The sequence below is a fragment of the Drosophila gunungcola genome, unplaced genomic scaffold (genome assembly GCF_025200985.1).
Source record: "Drosophila gunungcola strain Sukarami unplaced genomic scaffold, Dgunungcola_SK_2 000001F, whole genome shotgun sequence".
NCBI classification, from domain to species: Eukaryota; Metazoa; Arthropoda; class Insecta; order Diptera; family Drosophilidae; genus Drosophila; species Drosophila gunungcola.
In genome coordinates, this window is record NW_026453197.1 from 9,427,227 (window position 1) to 9,455,165 (window position 27,939).

Genomic DNA, 27,939 nt, shown 5'->3' on the forward strand with positions numbered 1-27,939 from the left:
TTGTAGCGAAGACCTAAACCAAAAGCTTTTAACAAACATCTCCATATCTAGAGATAAACATTTTCCATTCATAGTTTCATCAGTGATTGATTTTGTATTTAATTTAAAAACCCATATAATGGGATTGCTTCTTTCAAACCAACTACACAAAGACACCAAAGATGCCACACATAATCCGGTTTTAGGGGGCATCCATGACCTTGGGCCTGGGCGGATCAGCCTCCTCTTTCTGCATGGGCTCCATGGTTGCAAAGGTGTTGATATCCTGCAGCACACGGCACGTCTCGCTGACCAGTTCCTCGGGATCCTTTACTATATCCTGGACATTCTCGAGCTGCCGCTGAAGGTCGGGCATTTGCTTGCGATTGGCAAATTCACCCACTCCCAGTTCCGCGTGAATGGTGTCCATTAGATTGGCCAGCAGAAGGCTTCGCTGTGACTGAAGTCAGCGCTCTCGCTGCTGCCCTTCAGGATGCAGTTCCTCACCTCCTCGGCCTCATAGCACATGCCCAGTCGATTGTGGTAGTGGGTGGGTGGCATCTGCTCGCCACCCGGTAATGGAAACTCATAGTCAACCTCCTCGGTGATCAAACGTGTGGGACACCAGTAGTTGTTCATCTAAAGAGGATCGAAATAAAATTTGATTAAACGTATATCGTTTAATACTGACTTTAATGGACCCATCTTTGCCCTGGATAATGGCCTGGTTGCTGAGCTTCTTTTCCGCGCTGACCTCGATGAAGGCTCTTTTGCCGCGGGTGAAGCAGAGTTCAATATCGGCGGCAACGTCCACATGCTCCGCATTGACCTTGCCACTGACCTTGAGGCAGCGCGGCACCTCCCGAAACACCCACAACGCCAGTTGCATACCGTACACGCCAAAGTCGCTGGTGACTCCGCCATAAAGTGACAGTCTCCTATGGGTTATTCGAATGGTTATTCAGGAAAGTTTGATTACCATAAAAAAGTAGGAACCTTACCCCTGGTGGACGGGCAATCCCAGAGAGCAGCGGACATGCTGCAATTCACCGAGGCGATTGCGGAGGATCTGGTGGCGCAGATAATGATAGGCGGGCACACATCTTGGCCACATTCCCTCCATGAGGAAGAGACCCCGCGCCTGCGCCTTCTCCAGCAGCTTGGTCACCTGCTCCTCCGTCATGCACAGCGGCTTTTCGCACAGCACGTGCTTGTCGTGGTTCAGCATCAGGTGGCACAGCTCCGAGTGTTGCGGATTCAGCGGCGATATGTACACAACGTCTAGACTTCAACAGAATTATTTGTTAATGCGGGCTCAGAGGGATAGGTACTTGAGTTATATAGGAGTTAGCTAGCTATTATGAATACAAATTTTAATATGAAACAACATTTCCCTAGTTAAAATTAATGAGTCAATATTTCTCAAAAAGTCCTTCATATATATTTTAAAATATGGTTTTTATTAACTTCATAAAAAAGAGTTTGTTGTATGCTTAATATATATTATTTAAAATCCTACGGTGTCCAAAAATTACTTATCCGCCATGTGGGCTAAAGAAAAATAATTTACAGCACTAAGGATTTATTTTTTAAAGCATTATGTCTTTGTTTCTTTATTTTTAATTTAAAATATTTTATAAAAGTTCAAAAAATTCAAAAGTATTTATTTATAATTGATATAAATTTAAATTTGTATTTAAACTAAAACATAAATGCACAACACAAAGCGATAGATAAATATATATATATATATATATATATATTTATAAAGAAACTCACCGACATCGGGGACACTTGGCGAGATCCTCGAAGCTGGTGTACACATTCTCCACGCGATGGCGGTCGGCAAAGGCGAGGGCGTGCGACTGGTAGGCGGCCACGCAGGACACGATGCGGTGGTGCTGCTCCGGCAGGACACTCAGAGCGGCGGCAAAGTCGTCGGCCATCAGGCTAACGGGCGCAATGCCCCAGCGCAGCGTAGGGCCCTCATCCACCGCCCACTTGGCCTGGCCCGACGCAACCTTTGACCCCGCCTTCGAATCGTCCTTGGCGGAGGGAAACCGATTGATGTGCAGTTCGCGAGGGCGGGATCGCCACATGCTGTGGTCGCCAATATCACCGTTAACAAATCCGAATCCGAATCCGCTCCGCCTGCCGTCCGACCTGCATGATGGGCGTGTGGCACGGCCAGTGGGCAGGCGATCTGAGGAGTGAAGAGGATGGAATTACTCACCTCGTACAGAGAAAACTGCACTCAGAAAAATGCATTCACAAACATAATAAAGGGGTAATTATTACCAAAAAATAATTTTTATAAATATCATAGCCACAATTTTGTACAAAACATTACCTTATGTAAGATTTTAAACATATTTTGAGTGCCACGAACATTGAGCGATTGAAAGTAAAAAAAATGTTGAACAGTTGTTAAGCGATTAACAGAAAAAAGGCCCCTGAAGGGTTATAAGTAAATAAATAAGAAACTATATTTTAAAAATAATATATATTATTTTGCGATTAAGAAACTATAAGCTTTTTTGTGATGAAAAAAACAAAAATTGAAGAAAAAGAGATTTTAAAAATAAAAAACTTTGGTCTTAAATGTATTTGCAATACGCAATCATTTATTTTTTCGAGTGTACAACAGCCAGTGGCGATCAGTGGCTAGTTTGTCGCGTAAAACGCATTTCATTCATACAATCGAGCGCTTTTCCACGAATTGGCGAAATTGCGGGTGTTGGATTTGGCCGCCGGCAACCGGTCCGGACTGCGGGCCATCCGTGGACCATCTACGTCGAAAAGCGAGACGACGGGCGCATTATGTGGCGCTGTTTAGTGCGTCAGTTCCTCCATAATTAGTCATATTTGTTTAGCATCACAACTTGTGAATGACTCGCTGCCGTTGGCTGCAGCTCAGTCAGGTTTTGTTTCATATTTTTCTTATTTATCTTAGTTTTTGTTGTTGTTGTCGCATTGGCCTGGTCCTGGCCAAGTTGGCCATGTTGGGAGCTGCCTGGGCCGCGCACTTTGCGCTTCGTTCTGTCCGCATTCGAATTTCACTTTCTTTTTAGAAACTAAGCATTGGACTGTTTGTGTATTTATCACCGGAGTAACTGCTGGATGGGTAGCCTCACTTTGACGAGTGGTTGTACTTTATCAGCGGGGAGAAATCGTTGGGTTTTTTTTACCGATTTTTTTCTTATTTTTGCTTTAAATACTATTTTTAAATGATTTCTTGAAATTGAGAAGTAAGTCGTTAGGCCTTAATAGGGTCGTTTGCATTTCCGCATTTCAATGTGAACTTTGCGTAAAGGAACATTTATATATAACTTTACGATACTTTAAGGATACTTAATACAAAATTTATTTTAAAGCACCTGTAAAGCATTATGCAAATAAGTGGTAAAAATAGTGATAAAATGATTATTTTTATAATGACTTTTAATGCCTTAAGAAAATTAAAAACATTAAGAGGCGGTAATTATTCAATTTTTTATGATTTTTTTAAGTGAGTTAGATATTAAAATAATACAATAGATGTTAACGGATAAACCCGAAAAAAACCATTTAATTAGCATTATCTAGTTATATATTTTATTTGATAAAACTACTGAGTCTTACAAAAAATGTATATTTGTAAAATACTTAATATTTTAGCAACAGAGCATTTGGCATTCGATTTTTTGGACGGTGGTGGTGCCACCTTTCCCGGCTTATTTCACTTTTCAATAACTCGAGTGCGTGCAACAATGTCCAGCGGCGAGTGTCCGCTTCTGTGTTCGACTATTGACGGCGCGTCCCAACAAAAAACAAAAATTTGTTTATCTAATTAGCAATGCACCGGGCGACGTCCGCGCAGGCAGCGCTTTTCACCTGATTTGGCATGCATGGCAGGCGGTGCAAGTGGCAAGTCGATGGCCGTAGAAATTGCCCTAACCCCAAATGCAAAGCGATAAAAATATGTGCGAGGCGCGCTTTTGGTTGGCCAATGAACGAAAGTGTTCTATGGGTGTGCAGACGGTCCAAAAACCGAAAACCAAAGACCGAAAATCGAAAACCAAAAACCGAAAATGAGAAAACAAACCAACTCTCGCCAAGTGCCGGAAATGTCTGTGTACAAGTCAAAGTGAGTGTGTGTATGTGGGTGAAATTATGTGCCAGAGAAAGGTTGCCTAATTTCTGTCATTAAACTACACGGCACGAGCAGGAGCCTGCAAATTATGCAAATTTTCTTTTTTTTACTTTAATTTACTTACCTATACAATAGTCAGAAAAAATATCTTTAAATTTTAAAATGATCTAGATCTGCTAAAAAAAAAAGTATTCTAAATTTTTAAATTTATATTACAGGATACTTCAGATACTTTTGTAAAAATTACCTATCCTAAATCAGAAATTTAAATTTACAAACAAAATAAATAAGCTTAAAATTTAACTATCAGTTAAGATCGTTTACCTATTTTCTTTTTTATTGTTTATCCTTAGTGCTAATTTTGTAAGAGTTATAAATATAAGTATTACATACATAGGCAATGATAAATTCTACGAACTCAAAATAACTTAAAATAAATATTTTATTTTTAAGAAAATGTTTTCATATTTAAATCGAATATTATTTGTAGTGTGCTGGCCATGGGGAGATTATGGGGCAGGAGGAGCGCGACAAGAGCTGACAGCTGGAGCACACAAATTTGCCATGCGTGTGTCTTTTGATGACTCTTTCCCGAGAGCGACGACACGGCAGAGACGACATGTTCATTAAAGCCATGGCCGCGTCATCTTGGTCACCATGCCGATCTCCATCCCGATCCGCCGCCGGTTCCTCTGGTGCACCGACAAAGCAAATAAATACTAAAATTTGCATGCCTGCAACATAAATCGTCGCAAAATATTAAACAAGTCAGCAGCAACAGTTGAAATCAATAAATTTATTGATACAATTTACACGGCTGAGTGGGCTGCCAGATAGCTGGATGCATGCAACTCGGCTGCATGCAACACACATGCGCTAATTAAGGGGGTTTCAACTCGCTGGCGGGGGTGTTTTTGCCAATGCTGCACTTGAGATGGCGCGATGGCGAGATGGCCTTGCAAGTGGCCACAGAAACAAGTTAACGAGACTGGCCAAATGACCAACTGACTGAGGAAATTCAATTGGTGATTTAGTGAAGCGAAATCGAGGGATACAAATTACGGTGGGGGGATTAACGCAGGTACATTGAAATGATTTGCGATGATTTGGTACTTACTCTGACTTGATTTCATCGCATACAAATTGACAAAATAAGTAAAATGCCATTCGCTTTGATTTATAGACGAATCGCTCTTGCTGTATTTATCTAGATAAAATAACTGTCTTTTAAAAAATAAATTGGGTAAGTGAGAAAACATTTGACAATTTGAACAATACTTTTTTTTTCGGAAAACAATAAAATTTCAGTTCTTTATGTTTGACAACAAGTATATTACAGTAAAATGTATAATTTTAAATAATATAAATAATGAAGAGCAAAATTGTATTATTTTGAACCCATTTGAATGTACTTTTTAGCAACGACTTCTGAAAACTAAAAAAAGAAAGTGGAATCTTTGCTTAACATTTAAAATTCTGCAGCCATAGATATTTAAGAGTTATTTGCATATTTTGCCATTCCTAGGCTGTGAAAGTCATGTGTCAAGTTCGTTGCCAGAGTCTTTTGACTTGCCTTACGTTTTTGGTTCGAGGCTTTTGCAACATCGCCAACTAATTGACACCTTCAACGTGTTGGCAAAAAGGGGACAAAGGGAGGCTCTGTGGCCAAACGACAGCATAATCTTCCCGCTGCCGTTGTTATTTTCTTGGACTTTTTGTTCGGCTGACGACTTTCGTATGCATGTCCGTCGGCTCACTCTCATCTTCCCCTCAACTACGCACACGCCCAGCAGCAACAGCAACGCCAATTGACAGCCAGTCATGTCATGACTATTGCCAATTGTTTTTGCTGCCCGAAGCTCTTAACATATTTTACGATTTGTTGGCCGCAAGTAGAAATTTATTTAGCCAAAAGATTTTCGGTTTTTTATGCAACAGGTGAAGGCGAAAAGCGAAAGCCCATTCAAAGCTAAAACAAAAAACATTCTTGGCCGGCAGCAAACTGAAGCCAAATCAATTGTTAATCAACAATATGTTGGATTTTATGGGCAGTTAATAGAATGCAGCAGCAAACAAATTACTGAAACTGCCAAACTATACAGTCGTTTTGCTATGAAACATTTATTTAAGAAATGAAAAAACAATGCAAATCAAGTCCGTTGTAATATAAATAAGTAAACATAAACTTGGTTGGTAATAAAAATTAAATTGTTAATTAATCAATGTAGTCTATAAAAATGTAGTATGATATGAGTGAGTTTGAATTTGAAGAATTGTTGAAATTCATTAAATTACTGTCTAACATCATTACGTTTTTACTATTTTAAAATAAAAAACCATTACACTACAGCCTAACTCACGAACCAGCAATAAATGGGAAATTAAAATGCTTTTGTTGTCTAAAATCCATTAAATGTGTTGAACGACTTCAGATTTATGCACTGTGAACCTATTATCGGAAAAAAAAATACAAACATAAAAAGAGTTCTTGGCCAACGGCGGCAACATGTTGCAGGTAGTGAAAAGTGAGTCTGGCTTTAGACAACGGCAACAACCATCGCCAAACAGGCAGCAACAAAAGCGAAAAGACGACAACTTTGGTGACGAAGCCGGCGGCGCAGTTAACTGCGACTGCGACGCGTGTGTTTATGGATTCGCTTTGGCCAAAAGCGTTGGTCAACAGCGTTGTTGCGACGGCGGCAGCAACACCGCAAGAAGACAAGTGCAGGCTTTGCTATTCAGCTGGTTCGTTGTACCTGCAATCTCAGTCGCAGTCGCCGCCGACGTCTCAGCCGCTTTTAACAGTTTCGAATTTGAGTTTTGGCCAAGACCACGCGAAATCAGTTAACAAACGGACGCGTTTTGAAACGGATGCACTGGTGGCAAATGCTGGCAAAGCAAACTGAACCGTACCGACCGAACCGAACCGAACCGAAACGAAACGAAGAAAACCTGAAGCCCCTGAAACTCTGGCTCTGGCTCTGGCTCCTCCATAAAGATCCCAGGTTTTTTGTCCCAAAACCCGAGCCCGTGCGAATGTCTGTCGGTTTCGGCGGCAGAAGCTCGAAGAGCTGCTATCTTCATCGGTCGCGCTGGTCGTTTAAAAGTGAAATTTACTGAATGAAATGAAATGTCTTCTGGCCAGCCTCGCTGTCTGGCTGTCTGGCTGTCTGGCCGTGTGGCTTTGTGTTTGATTATTGATTTGTGACTATTGTTGGCAAGGAAATGACTGCAAATTAGTTGGCAAACATTCGCCGCCTCGAAAGGATTGCAAAAAAAAAAAAAGCCAAAAGAATATAAAACGCTTTGTTCGCAAATTACTGGATATATTTGTTCCTGTGCCAGTGGCATTGAATGGTAAGCCGATTGGCCGCAAAAAGCAGGTGATGTAAGATCCTGCTTAGATTGTGTAAGCCTGCGAAAGTGAAAGAACAAATCAATTCAAGAAAAAATTAACCGATTTTAAAAGATACTTCTAAGGCTTATAAGCGAATAGTAAATATTAAACTTTACTTAAAAAGGAGAAAGGTTTAGATAAATAAACTAGAAATTCCTAGCTTATCAATTACAATTTGAGTTTAAATATTATAAATTCAAGCTTGCAAAATTAAAATAACTGATAACATTTTACCACTTCACTTGATGTGTTTGAGTAGTTTAACATCATGCAGGCCTACGTTTCATTAGGCGTAAATTTAGTACGATTATTCATTGCGATCTGTGTTTATTACCCACTGAAGTTGATCGTTAAACAACGTGTTTGATCAGTAACGATAATGTTAATGTGATTTCGTATATCTCAATGAAAGTGTCATAAACAAACGTAAGTCGCCTAGCGTATAGTAAAATCTGTAAAATGTTGTCGAAATTGTATATACCTTCGAAAAGTTTCCCGATTTAAAGGAAAACTCAACTTTTCAATCTGTATGATATTAAAGAATTTTTGAAGACCTTTTTTCGCCTTAACAAACATGGGTCAAAGTCTTCCTCTTCGTAAATAAATAAACTATCAGTTAAGAACAACGAAAGTAACATTTTACTTGCAACACTTGGTCACGACTTATTGTCCATGGTCGTTTTCACGCATTTTCCATCAATCAACTCTCGGTTTTCAATGGTATAATCCATGACTGCGGATGTTGCACATAAATTCCACCTTTCTTCGCCAGCGAAATCGAATGTTTCTTCTCGTTTACGATCTTGCATCTTTGCGCAAAGAATAAAGGCGCTGAATGGAGTTTAAGCTGGCGCTTATGCCGACGAAAAGCGGACAAACAAACGGACATCACTCATACGCCTTGTGTACAGAATGAAAGAGACAATTCAAGGCAAGGAGAGAAAGGGCGGCCACTTGATTTTCCAGGCACTCCCGGGCCACTCGGCGCATTTATCTTTCACTTAAAGTGAAGATGACATTCTTTAAATGAAATTAACTGCCGGCAACAAAAAGCCGAAGCTGCAATTGCTGATGCATCTGTTGATCTTGCTGGTATTGCTGATGTTGCTGATGTTGCTGAGGTTGCTGCTAATGTTGCCGCTGTGCCACAGTGGCTTCTGTGGCAGCTGCTTTGGCTGCAATTAGTATTTGTCTTTGGCTAATACGCTGCCATGTTGGTATGCATCTCTGTGCGCCAGTTTCTTGTTGCTTGTGTTGCTGCTGCAGGTTGCTGGTTGCTGGTTGTTATTGCAACTGCTGCTGCTGCTGTTGCTGCTGCTGCTGTTGCTGGCATAAAAAGTGTCGCGCACTTGAATGGATATTTGGTCTCTGCTTCGGTTGTTTGTCTATTTATTGGTCTGTTTGCTTGCTCATCGACTTTTTATAGCTGCCTTTTTAACGCACATTGGCTTAGCCGTCCACTTAACAGCTGTCGCATCGAGTGCATCTCTCACTCCATCTCCATCTCCAAGTCGCAGTGTCTTTCTATCGCCTCAGCGATCTCCACTGATCTCCAGTGAAGCCTTTTGGGTTCCATGTTGTGGGCAGCGACTTGAGCGACTGACTGAGTGCCGGCTTTTAAGATACACCGATCGAAAGTGCTTGGAATGCAATTATGATAGGGGGCCATCCAGCGGATGCGTTCATATAATTTTGACATGGCGTGGGTTGTCCGATCGTCGGCAGTCGGAGGGTTCGAAGGCCTGTGAATCACTTGAAAGTTGTGGAATAAAACGCTCTAGTTTTATTGCAGCAAGTGTAATAACCTAGCGCCTAACGATTTGTTTAAAAGTCCTTAAACTGGTTGAAGTGAAACGTTTTAAAAGCCTGGCTTAGCAGCTATTCAAATTCAAAAAGTAATTGACCAAATAAAAACCTATTTAAGCTTTGAAGTATACTTTTGAATAAAACAACCAGTTTTTTATTAGGAAATCAATATCAATTTTAGAAAGGTATATTTAATTAAAAAATTTGGAATTTCCTGAAGGAAATGTGAAAATAAAAAATAAAATTACAATATTAACACCAATTAACTAAAAATTAACTGAGAAAAGTATTTTATTTAAATTTATACCAATTTATACCATTTATATGGTATGGTAACCATAAAATATCCTTTGAATTAAATTTTATATTCTAACATCTAACTATGTTAACATTTAGGTTTTAAAGTACACTTTAAGTTCAGTAACTATTTTTTTTCCAATATCTAACTATATCTATTAAAACATTTTTTTGAGACTGTCAGTACAGTTGATTGCATAAAATACCCATAATTTGCATATCAGATAATCGCAACACACTTAACTCCAACACTCACTTAGCGACTATTACATTTCTCTTGTCATGTAAAGCCAATAAAATGAAATAACACAGAAATGATGCGTAATTAAACGCATTATGCAAATGCGATGTTAGACAACAAAGACAATTAAATAACTCACACGAAACGAGAGCGTCAAAACAAGTTAGGCCTACCTCATAAAAAACTACAGCAATTTCGATGCAGGAAATTGTTGACCAGTGGAAAATTTGGGGAAATTGTGCCCATCATTAGTGGCAATACTGGGAAAATTGTTTTTCGAATTGTTGACCGGGCCAAATTATATTCAATTGCAAGGCCATCATATCACCCCTCCCACTTTTCTTGACCGGCGGCGAATTTTATTTGATTTTAATTGCTGCCATAGCAAGATGTTTGCCATTTAATGGCTTTATTTATGCGTGTAGTAATCAAGTTAATTTTTACGATTGCCGCCGAGCGAGTTGCAGCAGCAACAACCACCGCAGCAGCACACCGGCAACAACAAGCAAACCGTAGAGCTGCTGCAAAATAAATGCAAATTTTCTTTTATGATCAAAAAGCACAAATTTCACTTTCGATGGGAACGAATTGCCGGCAAGCGCAAGCCGAAAATAAATTTTCGCATAAAGAAAAATAAGAAACAAAAAAAAAAAAAAAAAACAGAGACAAAGATGACATGCAACTGGGGAGGGAGATGATGATAAGAAGCCCTTAGGACATTTCTTCGAGAGGAAACGCAGAAGAAAGAAAGCCAAAAGGAGAAGAGCCGCCGCCCACCCAGGTCGCCCATCTTCGCCGATCTTTGGTCTTCGGGGAGCCTCCTCGACGGTCAAGTCGCCCATCTGCCCTCTGCCGCTTAATGCCATAAATTATGAAATAATCGTATCAATCTCTGCGATCCGAAAAAATGTCGCTGGCCAGGAGGAGCGTCTTAAATCAGACAGAGACTTTGTTTTATGCATAAAAGATGGATGCAAAGCCTAAGTGAGTTTGGGAATTTTTTCATCAAATCTGTAGATAAAGCTCCAAGGGATAACTTATTTATTTTTTCTAGGTTAAGATGTTTTGTTTAACACATAATTGGTGGAAATAAATACTTAATGTGTTTGGGATTATGTTTCTATAAAATCTTTAGGTATAGCTTTAGGTGATAATAACACCTTATTCCATTAATGTGCAAATAAAAAAGCTACATAAAATTATTGGCCAGCTAAAACCATTTCTACGAGGATGATGAAGGCTTTATAGCATTTCAGACTCTTAAATATAATTGATAACATTCCATGGTTTTTTATAGTTCATTTATATTTTTTATATAATACTAAACTGTTTTAGTTATAAATATTTGCAAGCAAATACTTTCCAGCCTTTTAAGTCTTTTCAAGTTTGTGCATAAAATCTTTTGTTTAGCTTATCTTTTCTATAAATTTCTATAATTGTATATTTTTTCAAGTATGTCACACCGGAATGCCTCCGCTTCCTTATTTTAATAATATTTTTCCAAAGATCCTAGTCTGTGAATTTAACCTATCCGGTGCACATAATTATTTCAATTGTATACACTTTCCAATATGTGAATATTTTGTGTATACATGTTTAGTGTGTGTACACTTTCAAGTTCGTGTCTTAAGTCCTTCGTTACTCTACATTTTACATCGCTTGAAAGCCCTTTCATATCCCCCTCTGGTACTCTTTTAAGCCTCGTTATTTTGTGTATACATGTTTAGTGTGTGTACACTTTCAAGTTCGTGTCTTAAGTCCTTCGTTACTCTACATTTTACATCGCTTGAAAGCCCTTTCATATACCCCTCTGGTACTCTTTTAAGCCTCGTTAAGATCCGATTTGTAAAATCAATTTACAAGTTAATATCTCTTCATTAATAAAGCGAGCTTAGTGAAAGGTTAATTTTCTTTACTTTTTTTATTTTATTTTAAACTGGCATTTCGTTTTATGATCACAACTAAAAGGCTACCTGTCTTAACTGGCCTGCAATCTGGATAACAACCTGTTAAGTGAGTTCAATGCAACAACCGCCAAACTTCCTCATTCACGTCCGTTATCCAATAGTTAAGAATCAATTGCGGTGGCTAAAAATTGCACAGATCGAGTTCGGCGTACACAATCGATGTGGCTGGCTATTAAATCATCAGCGAGTCATAACCGAAACTGAACAATTTAACAAAATTCCAGATAAGCCGACACGAAAAAAACCAGAGAGACCGAGCCAACGAACCGAGCCACACGATGATTAGTGAACGCCACAAGAGCCGCGATTTGGTTACGATACTTGGCCTGCTCCACCTCCTGCTCCTCGGAGTCGCCTCCGGCCATGTGATCGAGGTCTTGGCTCAATCAACAACCGCATCCACATCGCAGACGTTGCAGACTTTGCAGACTTTGCAGACTTCGCAGACATCGCAAACTTTGGAGACGAAGACGAATGCCAGTCAGGATGGGGCTGGTCTGACAACAGGTGAGCGAACAACGAACAACGAACGAACAACTATCAACAACCGCAGCGAAATGAAAAATATGAAAGATTTGCACTTTGATTTTGTTTCGCCAACATAATTGGGTGCCTGGGTGCGGAGAGTGGGCACTATTTTAATGGCCAGCATTAGGAGATCAAACAATTTTGAACGCAATCATGCGAGGCATTTTAATGCGAATGAAAGTGAAAATCGTCTGGCAACATTGTTTCGTGGTCACAGGCAATTATGCAAGGATAAATGGGATACAGATGCATGTGCCCGATTGGGATTGGGTTTCGGTTTGGGTTTTTGGGTGGGATAGGATTGGAGTGGACGCCGAGTAAAGTGAGCTAGTCGAGTGTCGGCAGAGTGCGCCCACCCATTAAGATATTGAAAGGAAAAGGCAAATCGACGGTATAAATACCCTTAAACACTATTCGGTTGTTAGTTTTCATCTGACCAAGTATTTGAACAATTTTTAAAGGTTTCAAAAAATTTAAAAGAAGTTTTCTTTGATTTTGATAATTAGATTAGATAGACATTTAAATTACAATCTTCTAATCATGTTTTACTTAAATACATAAACATTATTATTGTTTTCGATGTAACAATACATTTTCAAAAAAATCTCTAAAGATTCTTTTGTTTTCAGTGAAATCCTAAAAGAATAATAATTATAAATTTTTAAATTAAAGATATTTCAAGAAAGTAAAGAATATTTATTTTAAATGTAATTAATTAAAGTAAAGAACAAATTATTTTCAATTTAATAATTATTCGAAAAAATAAAATACATCCTTCAATTTGTGAGAACTACAAAATTAAATTTCATTTGTGTAAGTATTATCAAATTGCGGATAACTTTTATACCTTAAAAAAAATAATAACGAAGGCAATATAATAGAAAATATAAATCCTTTTTGGTAAGCGTATTAAAAGCCAATTGCCAGAAGGAGATCAAGATGCATGAGTGGCCATTTCCGCTTGTGCCAAGTGCATGTCCTCACGTCGAGGAGCTGGGATCTGGGAGCTTATAGCTCCGCATGCCTTTGCAACCGCTCAAATGGAAAGCGATTTGTCTGGTTTTAGCTAATAATTTATCAGGCCTCCGCATTCGCATTCGCAGTCGTCGCCTTCGCCTTCGCCGCCTCTGCCATTTGATTTTCCTCAGTCCGTTGATCAGTCAATCAAGCAATGCCAAGCCAAGCCAATCCAAGCCGAAGTCCAAGTAGGCCCAAGTCGCAGGTCCAATGCGACTTTGTGTCTAGCTGTCTGACTGTTTGCCGTGTTGATTGCCTTGGTCGTGGCCCCCACTGATCAACGCCAGCCGACGGAGGAGTACCAGGAGTAACCAAGCCAAGTGTTGGCTGCCAGGTGGGCGTTTTGGGGCTCACAGAGTCAGACTTTGGCGGCTTGGCCTCTGACTCTGGCTTAATTAGGAGCCACATGGCGGGGAGCTAAGCGGCTCATCCAATCACACAGTGAGGCTCAAGCGTCGGGTTCAATCGACTGCAGCTCCAATCTTGCGCACTGTCCGCGGGCATTAAAATCAATTTATGCAAAAACTGCACAAAAGCGATTGAAGTCAGATAGAAATGAGGGAAGTTCGTTTAGTATTGGGTGTTCTTTCTTTGAGAATTTTATTATTTGGTTACCTTAAAAAAGTTGCTAAAAGTTTGTAGAATAACTAATAGCCACACGATCTTTTGATTGTAACAATTTCTTAGATATTATTTGTAAATATATATATATATACCTCCTTTTTAAAAGTTCAATGTTTTGGCCACAGTTTTTAGACTACTTTAATAACTAGACCAACGTATGCACACTTTTATATTGTGGCAAAAATCAGGTGCAGAAAAATAAGGATAAATAAATAACAATAAACTAATGAAATCATAAGCACATCTTGTAAAAAAAAAGTATAAATCGCAGAACTCCCCTCGCTTTGAGCAACCAGGATGCCGACTTGGCCAAGTGACGGGACAAAAACATTTGTTAACACTTTAACGAGTTATGATTTGGTCGTGGCCATGGCACATAGCTCCTAGCTCCAAGCTCCTAGCTGGATCTGCAGCTCAGATGCCTGCCGGCCATTTGGGGGGCAATTAAAGTTGCACATGTAAAAGTAAATTGATACGGCACTCAATCATTTACCCCGGCTTCGTTTCTTCCACAGCCCCGCGGCTGGATCCGAACAACAACAACGAGTGGCGACCACTTGGACACGGAGATCCGCTGCAGAAGGACCCCACCTACGACTACAGTCCGCCGGCCTTGGAACGAGTTCGCTATTGGGCGGAGAACAACAGCACGGGTCAGAGTAATCCGGAGGCCAGGAAAAAGGAGCTGCCGCCAGAGGTCCTTCGCAATAAGACCAAGAGCGAGGTTCTGCTGTTGGGCGTGGCCAGTGAACGGGTTAGGGTGCCCCACTCCCATTCATATCCGCCAGTTGGCTTAGGACAGCATCAGCATCAGCAGCAGCACCAGCAGCAGCTGCAGCAACAGGCTAAATATGCAGCCTCCATCCGGAGGAGCTACTATGCCCCCACCCAACAGCAACATAGCCCACAAGTGCCACAAATGCCACAACAAAGCCAGCATATGGCAACGCATTTACATGCCCAGCAGCACATGCCACATACCCACTTGATGCCACCACCCATGATGATGATGATGAAATCGGGCGCCTCCTCCGTTCCTCACATGGAATATAGACACAACAGCATGATGGCCACAGGAGCACCCACCTCGTACATGAGCTACATGAGTTCGCCAACGCCCAAACAGGCGATGACCTCCTCTGTGATCTACCATCAGCCAGCGATGGGTCACCACACTTCATTGTCGGCGTCAACGCCTTGGATTACGAGTATGCCACCAGCACATCGCCTAAGCTACTCAGACCCACATCTGCAGGAATCGATGCACACCTATAGCTTTTCGAGGCCCCACCACCAGCAATCGGTTAGCTATTCGCCCAACTCGCTGCCAGGACATCAGGGTGGACCAAAAACAGGTCTCAGGAAGCCCTGGCTGCATGAGTTGCTCCAGAAGGAGGTGGTGGTGACGTCCAAGCCCAAGGTTAAGCCCACAATGCCGGCCACCAAGTATCTGATGGGCACGAGTAAGCCACATCATTCACTGCCACCTGTTGGTTTTGGCATCAGTTCCACCCGCCCACCGTTTACCTATGCCCCAGTGACCTTTGTGCCCGGACCACCCACCATAGCAGTGCCCACTGTGGCAGTGCCCACCAGACAAGAACCGCAGCCGGACATCTACATCACACCCACTCCGCAAGCGAGTAGCTCTGGCTTTAGACCCATGTTGGTGACCAGCCCGACCACCGTGGGAACCACTCCATCGACCACAGCGTCCACTTTACCCATTTATCAGCGGACCAGCACAACAACCAGTAATCGTTTGCTGATCCCCCAGACAAACAATCTGGCCCAGCGACCCACAGTGGCTCCGGCTGCGAGTGAACCCACCACCGACTCGCTTTTCTCCCATTACAAGCAACCACCGAAGCCCCTGCTAGGACCCATGTACCTCATCATCGAGGGCCATTCGAAGGTGAAGACCTATGGACAAAACGAATTGGATCCACATAGTCCGAAGATAGTGCCGGTCATCTCGAAGAGGGAACCAGTGGTCAGGCTAGCCGATCCCAATGACAAGCGGGGAACCGTGGAGTCCTACCAGGTCAAACATTTGCACACCAAAACAACGCCCATGACAACGACCACAACGACTAGCAAACCCACTACCGCAAAGCCCTCGACCACAAGAGCTACTGAAAGAGCTCCTGTTTACAGCACTACTAAAGCACCAGTTAGCACTACCACTAAGCCTAAAATAACCAGCACATCTAAAACCACTAAGGCGACAACAACGACAACAACCAAAGTGCCAATTAGCAGTACTACTCCATTGATTCCACCACAACCAAAGCCAGAAGCAGCAAGTGATGTAAATGATCTACTTAGTCTACTGGACAATATGTTCGCCGATGCCCATGAGATCGCCTCATCCACAACCGGGACACCTCCGTTGGCCAACTCCACCACGAGCACCGTGCTGAAGCCAGTTAGTACCAAGTTGTTGCCCCAAGAACCGGAACCCAGGATTTCCAGTAGTGCGGCGAACATAGAGAGTCTGCTCGAAGATGACACCCATGAAGATGATGAAGCTGGCGAGGATCCAGGGTCACCGATTTCCACTGAGACACCACCGCGAGCAACGCGTCAGGTCTTTGACTATGATCAATTGCCAGAGTCACGGATTAAAGAGGGGGTCACCGTCAGCGACATTATGGAATACAACGATGATGAGGAGCCGGATGATGAGGAGCTGGAGGGAGATGATGAAACGGCCACCGATGGTGAACTGGAAGACGAGGAGGAGCCAGACGAATCGCACAATTTACTCAAGCGAATCGATCAATTTGTGGATGATGTAGACGATGGCGATGACGATTTGGAGGATCTGATCGAAGGTCTGGACGACGGGGAGATCGACGAAAGGCGACAGCAGCATTAGCCCAAGATAAGCATTTTCTTAAACTGCGCTCTATACCAAATCTATCAGAAACTTTTTCTCACGCCTAATACGTTCTTGTACATAAGTCAGCTTTAATTGAATCTGTATTTATTTGTTGTTAGTTCTTAGGCCCTGCTGGCGTCACAATGTGACTGCACTCTATACCCAATTTAATTCGAGCAAAGAGTTTTCGTTGTGTAATTAAGCATTAAATTATATAAATTTTCTTACGTTTTTTAGTTGTTAAGTGTGCAATAATTGAAAAATAAATGCGAAAATATAAAAAGTCAATGTAATTAAAGTCAAAAAACGGAAATTAACAAAGGTGAGCAATTAAATTTATGTATAGCTAATTTTTAAAAAACTTCCTTTGACTTCCCTTAAAAATATTTCAGATTTTTAAAGAAAATTATTTAAACAATTTTACAAATTTTATTTAAGCCAATTCAAATGAAATTTACATTCGTACACACACAATAAAATGTTACATTCCAATGGCACAATTTCAAACCAACCGCCAAAAAGCTCTTTCCAATAAAAATCGATCGTTCAAAGCTCGATAGCGATAACACAAGTGTATGCTGTACAGTGTTGGCAAAAATACAGCGGCAAAAGGCTGATATATACAAATTAAAAAAAAAAACATTAGGCTTTAGGCCATTCGAATACTTAGATTTTGTAATGTATGTTTTTGTTAATTGTTGAATAAGTTTTTCCCGCCAAAAAACAGTTGTTTCCCGCTAAAATTCTGTCATCACTGCTGTCGACCTATCGCTTCACTTTGTTTATTTCCAATTGGATTTTCCAAGCGACAGTTGAAGAAAGAACGCCGAAGAGACAACAACGCGCCAATTGGATTAAATTGTGAGCGAGGTGTGCTAAATAATATATTATTAAAAAAGCGAACAATAAAAGAAGCTTCAAGTTCACACAGCTAAAGTGCGAAAAACTAATTTAATCAAGATCAAGTGTGAGAGAGTTTTTGTGTTTTGTTTACGCTGCGAAGCGATCTTCGTTCTCTTTCTTACTTTCGCTTTTGTTTGGAGTTTAAAAGAGGAGTAATGAACTTGAACGAATAAGAAGAAGAATTGCGAATGCAGTTGTTTAAAAGGAAATGTGTTTCAGTTTGGCATAAAATAAAGGAAAGAGCATCAAGTGAACAAACACGTGCTGAGTGATTTGGTGACTCAAAAAGTGGTTTCATTTTATGATAATAGCAGCCTAGGTGATAAAAAGGCTAATAACAAATCGTAAATAATTTAATAGAGTACCTATTTTGTACCTGGTATAGAAATCATAAATTAGTGAAACTATCTTCGCCTCCCCTTGAATTCAACGAGCGGTGATAATGCCTATATACCGAAACGTGTGTGCATATATTTGACCGATGTCTATATAACCTTGATCTGGGCATTGCGGCGCGGCCTAAAAAAAAAAAAAACATTTTTGAAATGTGGCGTCGCTTCCAACAAACAGAAAAAGTCAAACAGTAAAAACCAAACAAACTTCTATGCCAAAAAACCGGTTCACTTTACGCCAAAAACCCAAACAGAGAGTTCGTCTGATCAGAGATAAAAAGTGCCAACAAAAGAGAGAGAGAGTGTGTCTCTTCCGTTGGAAAAACAAATTCCATTCCAATAAGAATTATCACTTGCACGGCAAATGTCAGACTCCGGCTGATAAGAGCAACGTTGTTTCCTTCTGATTAGCGAGCAGCCGGCGAATTTTCGTGTCTTTTTTCTCTCGATTTTTAAGCTACAGTCCAACATCCTTATCTACATCTACCGCTAAAAATTGTTGGAATTAAAATAGTTATGCGAGTTTATAAATACTTTCAATTATTAATTGAAAACAGGAACATAAATCTTTATGATAAAAAGAAGTCTTTACATTTTTTTTATGAATTCGGGTAGTTCGATTTATAGAATTTCAACCGTAGTTCATCTGCATCCGTTTTACATTGTAAGGGACAAGGAAAATGTGATAACAAGGGAGCGCAGCCAGACATGTCTACCCTGGCAACATGATAACGAGAGGCTTATGCAACCACTGAGTTTATGAACCGCTGCATTGATAACCTTTATCAATCGCCGGCCGATGGGCAGTCGCCCAGCGCTCATTGTGATGGATTCACTTGAGTTACTGACCTACTTTTATGGCTGCTATTGGGGAGTTCTTCCATTTAAAGCGGCAACCGGTTCCAGCAGCAATTATCTGACCATGTATGCTACTGCAAATGAGGCTTCTGGAATATTTGTAAGATGTTAAGGTCGCCCTAGGCTTTTACTTTACGGCAGGAGTGCATTAATCATAAATACACAGTGAGCACTAGGCTGACGAACCAACCGTTGCATCATTAATATCTGTGCTCACCCCCCACCTTAATCGGTTTAAATATACACCCAAAGTTCAACAAACTAATCATCAAACCGCAGCGGCAACTCAATTCAGGTTCGGTTCTCTTTGCCACATGCGGGTTAAATGTATATCCATGCAAACAGCAGCGGCCAAGATAATAGCGTATCATTTTCTGAGCTAAATAATTGTTCCCAAAACTTTTGGATTTTTGAAATCAATCTAGAAAACCTTGAGAATATATTTAAAATAGCTTCCAAATATTACAATAAAGTTTTTTATAAGTGTCATTAAAAAATGTCCAATATATATAGAAAACAAACATATAAACTACAATAATAGTAATAGTTAATGATAGTGTTTTTTATATTGATAATAAATTTTGTTAATTTTATATCGAACGATAGAACGATCATCATCCCTTGTGTGTTTTGATCCATGAAAGTGTTATATTTATATATTATATGCATTTTTACTGTATCTCCTGTAGCACTGCATGCACATCTCGTACTGCTGCGTGCCCCCAAATTCTGGTAATTACTCATCATTCTGTTGATGAGCCATGACGAGCTTCGACTTCGAGTTCTGAATGACGTTGCGTCACGGTGACTCGACTTAAATGATTCTTCATTTAATGCACATTTACATACTGTTCGAGTATAAATACATATGTCTTTCTTGCACTTGGATCAGTTCAACGCACTGAGCAGTCATGTAAAAGCTAGTGTTTGATGCCACTGGACGAATTCGCTAATCAGGAATACTTATTTGGGAAAATTCCCACACAGACTTTTTGATTTTTACAATATAAACATTGCTTTTGCAAAAACGTTTAGAAAACCAGTATTTAAATTGATGACATTGAACGCAACGTACGATCCCTTTGAGTTAACTTGTTTGTGCATACCCGATAAGCAGCGATAGTAATCGAACTTTGATGGCAAATAAATAAGGCATAAAAAAGCTACTCAAATAAAACTATTAAGTAAAATTGTTACCTTCATAAAATGACGCTAATATTGTTACTCAAGAATTTCTAGTTTCAACAGATAACCCTGCAGTTTCGTCATAGCAGTTGTTTGCATATATAATACAATATTATTACTTGATAATTGCAAAAACAGCAATTTATAATCGTATCTTGCCACTTGTTGTTTGACATAAACAATATACGATAGAGCGAATCTCTCCCTAGAATCAGAAATATATTCAGAAAGAGATTATATGCCGCTTTACTTTCAAATAGAATATTTAGGTTTTTTGTGTTTCAGAAAGTCATCTAATTGATCATTCGCTTCGTAAGGGTATGATTATCAAAACATTTATTGTGTCCAAATGTTATCATTCAGTTGACATGCGATCTTGACTCAGGCAGCTAATGTCAAGTACGATCGTAGCAACATTACAACTGGTTTTACGCAGCTCAAGTGAGAAGCGGTCGGCTTATAAGCAACTTATAGGACCACTTACCCACACTATGGGTTCAATGTCTATGCATCTGTATCTGATTACTTAATCAGCAATCGCAAAGTCAAATGAACTTTGACCGCAATGGCTGCGGAAATCGCTTCTGGGTGCTTCGGGACCCATTTAGTTATATATTTGTTTTAAAAATGAATGTTAAAATCATAAATAAATAAGCGTATAAACAAATATACTAAGGAGTTATTTCTTAATTACACTCATTACATCTTATCAGTAAAATATAATACCCTCCTCAATCCAAATCTGGGTTATTTCTGTGTCAAAGTAAAAGTACTTGAACTCTTTATAAGGGGAACCAACAAAAATCTTATCGCAGTATGCCCCATTCAATTGCAAAAAGAATGTGCGATAAGCAAAAACTAATCATCATAAATTGAAATTTTGTTTATAGAGAGGGGACAATAACGGCTAGAACAGCATGACCACCAATAAGGATCCCCAAGATAAGGGAGCCGGGAAACCAGAGCCGGCGAAGAATGGCGGATCCGGTGGTGTGGGAATCATGAAGCGCTTGAGAAGATCAGCCTCTGCCACGGAACACAATCTGAGCAGCCTGCGGAACCGCAAATCAACCCAAAATCTGTTCGATCAGCATGGCAATCCCATTGATCTGCGGCAATATCGCAAAGTTTTGGATAAAGATGAGAATGGTAATGGGACGAATGGATCCGAGAAGAAGCTGCGTTATAGGAGAACCCAGAGTGTGACTCGTGCTGAGGAAATTTCGAACAAAGAAGAAAAGCAGCGAAAAGCTCAACCGGGCAGACCGTGAGTAAATAAATGATATATATGTACATATATTGAAAAGCAAATTAATTGCTTAACCCCCTTTAGAATCCATCGACCTCGAGACTCTCTGTTTTCTTGGAGCTCCGGATTTACCAATTTTACGGGTCTGGTTAATTGGGGATTTCTACTGCTTTGCATTGGAGGTTTGCGTTTAGGTCTGGAGAATCTGCTCAAGTAAATATGAAGGGAATCTAATCGTAAGAAAAATTCGAACAAAGTATACCCTTATCTTAGATATGGCGTTCGCATAAATCCCCTGGACTGGTTCTTTTTCATAAGCGGACACAATGAGGGCGAGGGTCACAATGCCCTGATCCTGAGCATTTGTAAGTGCCCAAATCCCTAGGATTAGCCATCCCACACTCTTAATCTTTTAAATCTCCATCATTTCCAGACTCTTTGGTTCACATTTCCCTCTGCCTGGCTGTGGAAAAGGGACTTGCCATGGTGAGTACTCACTTTGATAGCATCTAACGCCTAATTTGTTCGGTCGCGACTTGAACCACGTAATAAGCCTAAACATGGTATAATAGGCTTAATTTTAAAGTATCAAGTTATTACTAAAATAACAACAATTTAGAAAATTTTTGTCTATGACAGAAAACGTTTTGTTACTTTGAGTATACTTTTACTTTTTTAACGTCAATCAAAGAACTTCGGCCTAATTAATTTAATATCGCAACTGCAATTGAAGGGATATGCACCTTATTTTAAAAACATAACTATTTATTGTTTACAAGACTTACATATACATAAGATACAATTTTTCAATGACAATAATCGGGGTATGCAGTGTGTGATCGACTGAGTGCGTGTATATAGATAAGAGTTGCGAATGTATGGCGAGGTTTGATTGCGATAAATGAGCTTCGAGTCTTTCGTTACCTTTAGGCAATGCGTACACCAGCCTGATCACAATATTTCTGCAGCACTTGCTTATACTCCGGCTCCAGGGGAGACAACAAAGTGGGTAACTCTCCTGCCCGCGATTGCGCAAACTTGGAGAGCGAGGTAGCCAAAAACTGGCGGGCATCAGTGATCTCGGCCAGGTGATCGGGCTGGTTGGGCTGGGCGTGGGTTAGTTGGGCAAAGGCCACTTGATAGCCCGCATCGGGATCCTCGGCCACTCCTGCAGACTCTCCTATTTCGAGACCCTTCAATTTTTCAGGTGGTCGCTCGAACAGATCGATGAGAGAGTGTAGCAAACGGGGCCAGAAAGCACCGTGCTGTGGCAGTAACATTTCCGGCGTCTCAGTGAGAAGTTTCGTGACACCCACCGCCACCATTTTGCGATCCTGTTCCTTGAGAACCTTGCCCATATCGGTGATAAACACGCGATCCAGGAGCATGCCAAACATGCCGGGCTGTATCTCATCGATTAACTGAGCCAGCTGACCGCCACTGTACTTGATCACATAGAAGCTGAAGAAGACGATAATGCCGCTGATGTACTTCGGCGTCTTCGAAAGAGACAATCGCTGGAAGAGCAGGCCAAAGATCTGACGAAGATTGGTCTGGATTTCAGCGGCGGGGTAGTAGGAAAGGAGATTCTGCAGCAGATAGAAACCTTCATGGTCGTTAGCCTTGGAGGCAATCATCTTCTGGAAAATGCCCAGGATTGCACTCTGCAATTAAAAAAATAGATCAAATTAGAATCAGTAAGTTAAATCCTGTGTCCTAAGTTAACTTACCAATTTACCCAAGGCCTGAATCTGAGCTGAACCCTGCTTAATAAAAGCAGATATGAGCCGAATCAAGGGTGTGACGTTGCCCGTTCGATCCCACAAAGCTGGAGATAACAAGCAAGGGAACAAGGCCCAATAGGGTTCCGGAATGGAACCAGAGCCCTCGCGCACTTCCAGCAGCACGGAAAGCATCTGGAAGACGTAGGGCATAAATTCGACAATATCCTGCTGTAAGATGCCTTGGAAGACAGGGAACAAGGCCTCCTCAAAGGAGCTCACAGCAGAGGCATCAGCCTGGCAAACAATCCTGCAGATAATTGGAATTAAAAAACCTTTTATATTGAGGATATTTGTGTCACTTACTTAATACTCAGAGCCAGAGTTTCGAACAGATAGTGATTAAAGTGTGGGCGGGAAGGATTCTTGGCCACCTGGGTGAGAATCTCTGTGAGCTGTGGCAGGGCCACGCCCATAAAGGGCATAGAGGCCGATTGCAAAACCGAGAAACTACGCATAATGGCCTTCATTACATATTCATTCTCTCCGGATCCTGGCAGCGAGAGGGTGGCAAACAATCCGCTTATGAGTTGAGTGGCATGAGGACCCAGCACCTGGGGACCAAACACAATCGCATTGCTGGCATCGCGCATGGTGAGAATCTTTTCCACGGAACAGGCGGCATAGCTATGGACCACAGGGCTTTCGGCGGGAAGATGCCTGATAAGTTGCGGCAGACAGTTGGCCAGTACCTGGGGACCCAAAATGCTGCGGAACACCATAACATACTTAATAGCAGCCGCCTTAAGAACGGGTATTTCGTTGACTGCGAAAGAATCAATAATTAGATTGATAATTTAAAACACTTAAAACAGTCTGCACTTACTGTTGGGTCTCTCCAGTTCTGGAATAATTTGCTGGGCACAAAATTCCGGCAGTGGAACCAACTCCGAGGTTTGTGTGATGCCATGCTTTTGAGTTCCACCTCGAGATGCCCACGATGTGACCAGATAAATAGCCGTATCCTTTGAACGCCAATTGGCTGTGGGGTTTTCCTTGTACTTGGTCAGCAATATCTCCAGATACTGGCCAAAGATGCCAAAGATCTTTTGCTCAAAGTTAATGGATAGAGTTTTCACCAGATCGCATGCCGCTCGACGTCGTGTATCAATGTCTGAACCTTCGATGTCCCTACGAATATACTCCTCCGGACTGTCCTCGAAAATTTCCTCATCCGAGGGCCGGATGTCCAGATTGGGAATGACAACCTTATCGCAGATCTGTGCCAAAATCTCTGGGTTCTCGAAAATGCTCTGATAGTGCTGTCGCTCAGCCACCACGGAGAGAAATTGCAGGGCGTGGGAAACCAACTAAGAAGGAAAAATTAATGTTTTTATAAAAATTCTATTATATGACACGTGGTAGTCTTTCGGCCACTCACCGCATCGTATTTGGTTTGCAGGCTGGTCTTGACCAGCAACTCCCAGACTGCAGTTACAAACTGCTCCATGAAGGGCTTGAACTCCTCAGTCGTATTTCTTGGCGTACAGGCAAATGTTCTCGCAGACCTGCGTGCGCAGATGCTCCAGCACACCCGCATCCTCATCATCGCCAGTGCGCAACGATGGCACATCCACGGCGAGCTGCTGAATAAACGCTCCCATCCAGGTGTTCATGTTGTCCTCGAAGAACTCGGGCAAATCCTGGGAGTTCAGCGAGAAGAACACCTTGTTCACCAGCACCAGAGAACCGTAGATGACCTTCAGAGCCTCGGCATTATTCTCATGCACCTTGGTCAACTGCATTGTGGCCTGGAGCAAATCGGTCAGGGGTTTCGCCATGCGATCCAGCACGAATTTGATCTCCTCCCACAGAGCCTGCGACTTGAACTCAAAGCGGTAGCGCTTAAACAGCGAGTGAGCGGTTTGCAAAACGCCGTTGATGACATTGAAATCGCCTGAGGCGAATCTCTCCACCATCTCGTCGATGAGCTGCGGCCATTTTTTTCGGAAAATCATGCTTGCCAATGATGCTCACGGCATCGCTCAGTTGTTTTTGCAATGCAACCGGTGAGTGGAGCATCAGCGTTACAATTAGGGTCTTGATGGTGTTCCTATCACTTTCGTGGATGCGATCTGGTCCATCGCTGTCCAGGTGGGCCGCCCAGTTCCGCTTCACATAGTTCTTGAAGGCAATGGCGCCTGCCACCCGCGTGGTCATGTCCATTTGGGCTTTATCTATCAGGTTGAGCAGCAGAATGGGGTAATTCTGCTGCAGTTCCGTAGCCTCCAAGAGTTTTTCAGCTGAAGATTGAGGAGAGAAATCAAAGTTATTATAAAGCATAGTACATATTTCGTTACATAGATAATACTTATAAAAAAAATATAAATGTTTTAAAGCTTGTGATAGTGAATTGGACACAATGCTCCCACAAAACCCCGAGCTATTTTAAACGATTTATGTAAAAGGGAATCTAGGCACGTGTGGTTTCAACATTCCTCTGGCTCTGTTTAGTATAGAGCGTATTGATTTCGCAATCTTGCATAAGTCTGGAAAACTTAAAGAATCTCCTCCAATAGGTTTCAAAAACCGTATTTTTTCTAAGCGTCGCCAATAATGATTTCCCGCGCACACACACAACGGCACGCCTGCACGCATGTGCAGCTGTGTGAGTGCCGCCAGCACACGCATTCCCACACACACTTACCCGGCCGGCGGACATTTGGATCGGCGCTCAGCGTCTGCTGCAAATAACCGGCCAGCAGCTGCAAATTCGCCTCTGTCACTTCCATTTCGAGTTTGCTCTATTTCGGAGTCCTTTTTGCGTTAAATATTTTCACTGGATGGTGTTTCCTCCACACTTTTGCAACATGAAATGAAATCGCAAATGGCTTTTTTGCACACAATGCTCGCGGATCTGCGGATGGAACTCAGAGCGGTCTATCGCTATCGATTCGCCAGTGATGAGAGCGATTACCGTTACTGGCCATCGATAGTTTCAGAATTTGAATGTGCACTTAATTAAGTTTTGTATAACTGTATACTTTATTTTTGGATCAAATTTAAACTTTACTTATACATGTAAATAATTACAATTACCTTTACCAAGAATGGTTTGAAATGAAAATTAAATTTAATCATTGAATTTTTAAATTACTTTTAGGAAATCATTGCCGAGGGCTTGGGCATCTTCATTCAGATAGTAAACATAGTGGTGCTTGTTTGCCTGCCCGTGGTCACCATTCACCTTAAAGGACATGCCTTTAGTTTGAGTAAGTACAATATCAGTAAAGATAAAGGATTTTTTCTACTTTCCAATTTTTATAGTGGGCGCCTCAACGGTTTGCTTCTTTTATTCTGTATTGTTCCTGAAACTCTGGTCGTACGTGCAGACGAATATGTGGTGTCGTCAGACTTACTACCAAAAGAATCCCCGAGAGCGTCGACCCAGCATCACTTTGGCCGAACTGAGTAAGATCTCCTTAAACGAATTTTGGTTCAGCCTTTTTCTAATTTCGCCTAATTCTTATTTAGGAAATGGAGTTTTGAATGGAGGTGAAGAGGACGAGGATGTTTCCAAGCTGGTGCAGTATCCAGATAATCTCACTTACAGGGATCTTCTGTACTTTCCTCTGCGCTCCCACACTCTGCTATGAGTTGAACTTCCCACGAACTTCTCGGGTGCGCAAACGCTTTCTGCTCAAGCGTTTGCTGGAGGTTGTGATTGGAGCGAATGTGGTGATGGCTTTGTTCCAACAATGGATAATTCCCTCGGTTAGGAACTCCCTGATTCCGTTTTCCAACATGGATGTGGCTCTGGCCACGGAGCGACTTCTAAAATTGGCGGTTGGTAATAATTTTGTTATTTTCTTCAGCTTTTTTAATTCTTTGTTTTTAAAGTTACCCAATCATTTGTGCTGGCTGTGTTTTTTCTACCTGATGTTCCACTCGTTCCTAAATGCGGTGGGTGAGCTCCTGAATTTCGCGGATCGCAACTTTTATTGTGATTGGTGGAATGCCAATAATATTGATACGTTCTGGCGAACCTGGAACATGCCCGTTCATAGATGGTGTGTGCGTCATCTATATATCCCAGTGGTCCAAATGGGCTACTCCTCGCGACAGGCCTCTACAATCGTCTTCCTGTTTAGTGCCTTCTTCCACGAATATTTGGTAACAACATTTGTTTATACATATTTATTTTTTAAATATTTTATATTGCATGTATTTTTATTCACAGGTTTCTGTTCCTCTGCAAACCTACAAGATCTGGGCTTTATGGGCATGATGGGTCAGATTCCTCTCTCGGCCATATCCAAATCCATTGAGAAACGCCTGGGTCCCCGCATGGGCAACATAATTGTGTGGGCTTCCATTATTCTCGGCCAGCCTCTGTGCATTATGGCCTACTATCACGATTATGTGGTTCAGCATTTTAAGAACTCACTCAACGGCACCGACTACGGCAGTTAGATTTTAGAAATCGAACTTTTTGGTGGAAAACCACTGGAATATATGCACTGGTCGGGTCCGTGTATTTTTGTAATTTATAAGCCAGAATGCAAGTTAAGAAGATAACTTGTGATTGCCACAATACAGATCAATTTTGTATGACTTTTGCACATGCATGTAGTACTGATGAAAACAAATAGATTGTTATTGAATGCATTTGTTAATGAATTTAAGTGTCATGTAAATAAAACCAATTTTAGACTCATAAAAATGTTTTTTAATTTAATAGTGCAATTTAACAACTACT

At 41.3% G+C, this 27,939-nt stretch overlaps 4 protein-coding genes across 4 annotated transcripts; 2 read left to right on the forward strand and 2 right to left on the reverse strand.

Moving 5' to 3' along the window:
* Positions 1-99: 99 nt before the first annotated feature.
* Positions 100-22,144, reverse strand: LOC128263506 (trans-1,2-dihydrobenzene-1,2-diol dehydrogenase). Its single transcript, XM_052998585.1, is given in 6 exon segments — positions 100-429; positions 432-618; positions 671-917; positions 981-1,265; positions 1,759-2,182; positions 21,958-22,144. Coding segments are annotated over 6 exon segments (1,455 nt in total). The 5' UTR covers positions 22,022-22,144; the 3' UTR covers positions 100-181.
* On the forward strand, positions 6,896-17,160 carry LOC128263503 (mucin-5AC). The gene is made up of 3 exons (XM_052998583.1): positions 6,896-7,468; positions 12,044-12,326; positions 14,504-17,160. The coding sequence occupies exons 1-3, from the start codon at positions 7,466-7,468 to the stop codon at positions 16,867-16,869; spliced, it is 2,652 nt and encodes an 883-aa protein (XP_052854543.1). The 5' UTR covers positions 6,896-7,465; the 3' UTR covers positions 16,870-17,160.
* LOC128263505 (diacylglycerol O-acyltransferase 1) lies at positions 17,654-27,897 on the forward strand. Its single transcript, XM_052998584.1, is given in 12 exon segments — positions 17,654-17,742; positions 21,101-21,477; positions 21,544-21,672; positions 21,733-21,824; positions 21,893-21,945; positions 26,344-26,452; positions 26,508-26,651; positions 26,715-26,806; positions 26,808-27,026; positions 27,081-27,353; positions 27,421-27,451; positions 27,454-27,897. Coding segments are annotated over 11 exon segments (1,692 nt in total). The 5' UTR covers positions 17,654-17,742; positions 21,101-21,127; the 3' UTR covers positions 27,654-27,897.
* On the reverse strand, positions 22,204-26,127 carry LOC128263502 (exportin-2). The gene is given in 8 exon segments (XM_052998582.1): positions 22,204-23,123; positions 23,190-23,490; positions 23,547-24,006; positions 24,067-24,550; positions 24,622-24,708; positions 24,710-25,186; positions 25,188-25,483; positions 25,888-26,127. Coding segments are annotated over 8 exon segments (2,928 nt in total). The 5' UTR covers positions 25,973-26,127; the 3' UTR covers positions 22,204-22,385.
* Positions 27,898-27,939: the final 42 nt, after the last annotated feature.

Bases quoted from the DNA above. Each gene is read 5' to 3' on its own strand.
- LOC128263503 (XM_052998583.1), top strand. The intron at 12,327-14,503 runs GTGAGCGAACAA...TTTCTTCCACAG, and splicing joins TGGGGCTGGTCTGACAACAG to CCCCGCGGCTGGATCCGAAC.